The sequence below is a fragment of the Monodon monoceros genome, unplaced genomic scaffold (genome assembly GCF_005190385.1).
Source record: "Monodon monoceros isolate NGI ecotype Baffin Bay Population unplaced genomic scaffold, NGI_Narwhal_1 Super_Scaffold_12, whole genome shotgun sequence".
NCBI lineage: Eukaryota > Metazoa > Chordata > Mammalia > Artiodactyla > Monodontidae > Monodon > Monodon monoceros.
Genome location: NW_021703768.1, coordinates 87,549,504 through 87,551,887, shown reverse-complemented (window position 1 = coordinate 87,551,887; position 2,384 = coordinate 87,549,504). Strand labels below are relative to the sequence as shown.

Genomic DNA, 2,384 nt, shown 5'->3' with positions numbered 1-2,384 from the left:
TCATTCTCACTTGAAGCTGCGTCACTTAGAGAATTAAAGCCATTCAAGGCGAGGTGAAGGTGGCACCTTTAGATAATTCCAATCAGGGCCAGAAATTAGCATATCTAAATATTTCAGAAAAGTCCATAGAAGTGTTTCAAAGACTTTTATGCAAAAGAATGTCTGTCTATCTTTCTGCATCAGTGAGTAGTAGTGCCCATCAGACTTTCCTAATAACACAAAGACAAAGGCAAGTCCATACACTTGATCAGATGTCAAAGGAATGGGAGGTGGACTATTAGGTCACCCTTAGAGCTTCTGCTGGCTTTTTACTATATGCTGTTCACCAGTGTGAGTCAGGCGGACTTTTGTGAGAGAATAGTGTTTGGTGGCCAGGACCTCTTATGGGCGTTTCTTGCTAAGTGGAATACACAACAGATAAGGGAATAGGGGAGGTAATACAGGGAAGCTACTCTTTCCAGCTCAGAAGGAGTTGATGAAGCCCATATATGCATTCAAGAAGCCCATGGGATCCTCTATATCTGTGGACAGTGGCTAATGTGGTCATCCAGAATCGACACTGTGGACCGCAGCAGCATTTTCCTGTACAGCTCCAAAAACTCTGGATAGGGATTCACTGGATCCAGTGGCCCATAGATAAAATGAATGGGAATAGATACAGAGGCAAGAGCTCCCACACAGTGTCTTCTAAACTTCTTCCTTTGATTGATGTACTGCAAGAGACTGTCGATAACCAAGTTCCCATCATTGTTGTGTATCCCTGCCCACAGGCCCCACAGTTCACTCTCAGAGGGTCGAGTGTATGGCCCAAAGACCGGGGTGAGACCTCGAGAGAATACGAAGAAGTTCATCAGTCGCGTGAGGATGGGTGACAGCTGGCCTCCATCTTTGAGAAGCTTTTGGAGAAGGAGAGGACGGTGAGTCTCAAGAAATATACCTCCATTCGACAGACAGAGACTCTTGATGGTAAGTCGACCAGGTCGATTCTGCTTGAACCTATAGAGAAGCTCCTGAGCAACGATATCCCCATAGTCGTGAGACAACAGGTTGATCCTACGGTTCGGGAGCCCCAGATGCTGCAAAAGAACCTCCACGATGCTGGCCTGCTCGAATATGGAATAGTGATGTGGTCTCGGTTTGTCACTGAAGCCAAAGGCTAGGAAATCAAGGGCAATCACTCGATGAAACCTGAGGGTCAGACCCTCCCAAATCTTGTACCTGTCATAGCTGGACGTTGGAAAGCTGTGTAAAAGCACAACTATCTCTGGACTTCCAACCACACCCACAGAGTCTTGGTAGAAGATACGCAGTCCCTTGTAGGTAAAAAATTTGCCTGATGACTTCCATGAGTGAAGAGCAGGGGAGAGCTGGCGGGGCGGGATGTGCAGATAGGCCGCAAGCAGGGGCACAGCCAACAGCCCCACGTGGACCCACCACTCCCTCATCCTGATTCAGGTAAGACCTGGGCTACAAGACTCCATGTTTGGGGCCAAACTGCTTTTGAGTCTCTTTTTTTCCAAGAAATGTTTTCACTTTATTGTCTAATTTACTAGCATAAAGTTGCTTACAATATTCCATTATATGAACATTTTGTAGTAATAGCCACTAATTCAATTCTGCTATTGCTAATTTTATTTTTTCTTCATTAATCTTCACATATGGTTTCTGTTTTATTAGTCTTTTAAAGAACCAACTTTTGGATCTGCTAATTTTCTCCATGTTTGTCAGTCATTGATTTCTGTTCTTTATTGCTTCATTTTCTCTCCTTGCTTTGGGTATATCTGATGTTTTTTTAACCTTCTTAAGGTGGTAAGTTAGATGATTCACTTTATAACTTTCTTGTTTTCTGATATTGGCATTTAAAGTTATAAATGTCCCTTTGAGAACTGCTTAACTGTATCTCATAAATTTTGATGTTTTACTTTCATTATTATTCAATTAAAATTTCCTTCTGATTTTTGCCACTTACTGTTTATTTAGAAATGTATTGCTTAATTTCCTAATATTTGAGAATTTTCTAGATATCATTTCTATTAATTTCTAATTAAATTCTTTGTGGTCAGAGAACATACTCCATAGGATTTCAGTCTTTTGAAGTCTATTGAGATTTATTGTCTATCTAGGTACATGTTTTACCTTGGTGAGTGTTCTATTGGCATTTGACAAAAATTTGTTTTTTTGCAGTCTTATGTTAATGTCAATTAGCTGATAATGGTTGATGTTTTTCCCATCTTCTGTATTTGTACTGTTTTTGTATATCTGTTCTATTAGTAAATATGAAAGATGTGTTTAACATTCCAACTATGATTATAGACTTATCTGTTTCTCTCTTTAGTTCCATCAGTTTTGTTTCATACTTTTCAATGATTTCTCATTAGGTGCAT

The 2,384-nt window shown here is 40.4% G+C and overlaps 1 protein-coding gene across 2 annotated transcripts; it reads right to left on the bottom strand.

Moving 5' to 3' along the window:
• Positions 1-515: 515 nt before the first annotated feature.
• On the bottom strand, positions 516-1,445 carry LOC114893061 (mesoderm-specific transcript homolog protein-like). 2 transcript variants are annotated; one of them, XM_029218542.1, is made up of 2 exons: positions 816-1,445; positions 516-713 (listed from the first exon to the last, which is right to left on the bottom strand). In XM_029218542.1, the coding sequence occupies exons 1-2, from the start codon at positions 1,443-1,445 to the stop codon at positions 516-518; spliced, it is 828 nt and encodes a 275-aa protein (XP_029074375.1). The 2 variants fall into 2 exon arrangements, with proteins under 2 accessions (XP_029074375.1, XP_029074374.1); XM_029218541.1 differs by having other exon boundaries at positions 516-1,291; positions 1,334-1,445.
• Between the last annotated feature and the right edge of the window lie 939 nt (positions 1,446-2,384).

What these genes read in the sequence shown, in the direction of transcription:
- LOC114893061 (XM_029218541.1), bottom strand. Translation starts at nt 1,445, where the DNA reads ATGAGGGAGTGGTGGGTCCACGTGGGGCTGTTGGCTGTGCCCCTGCTT. An exon ending in TCACTCATGGAAGTCATCAG is followed by an intron (nt 1,292 to 1,333) that starts GCAAATTTTTTA and finishes TCTTCTACCAAG; the next exon opens with ACTCTGTGGGTGTGGTTGGA.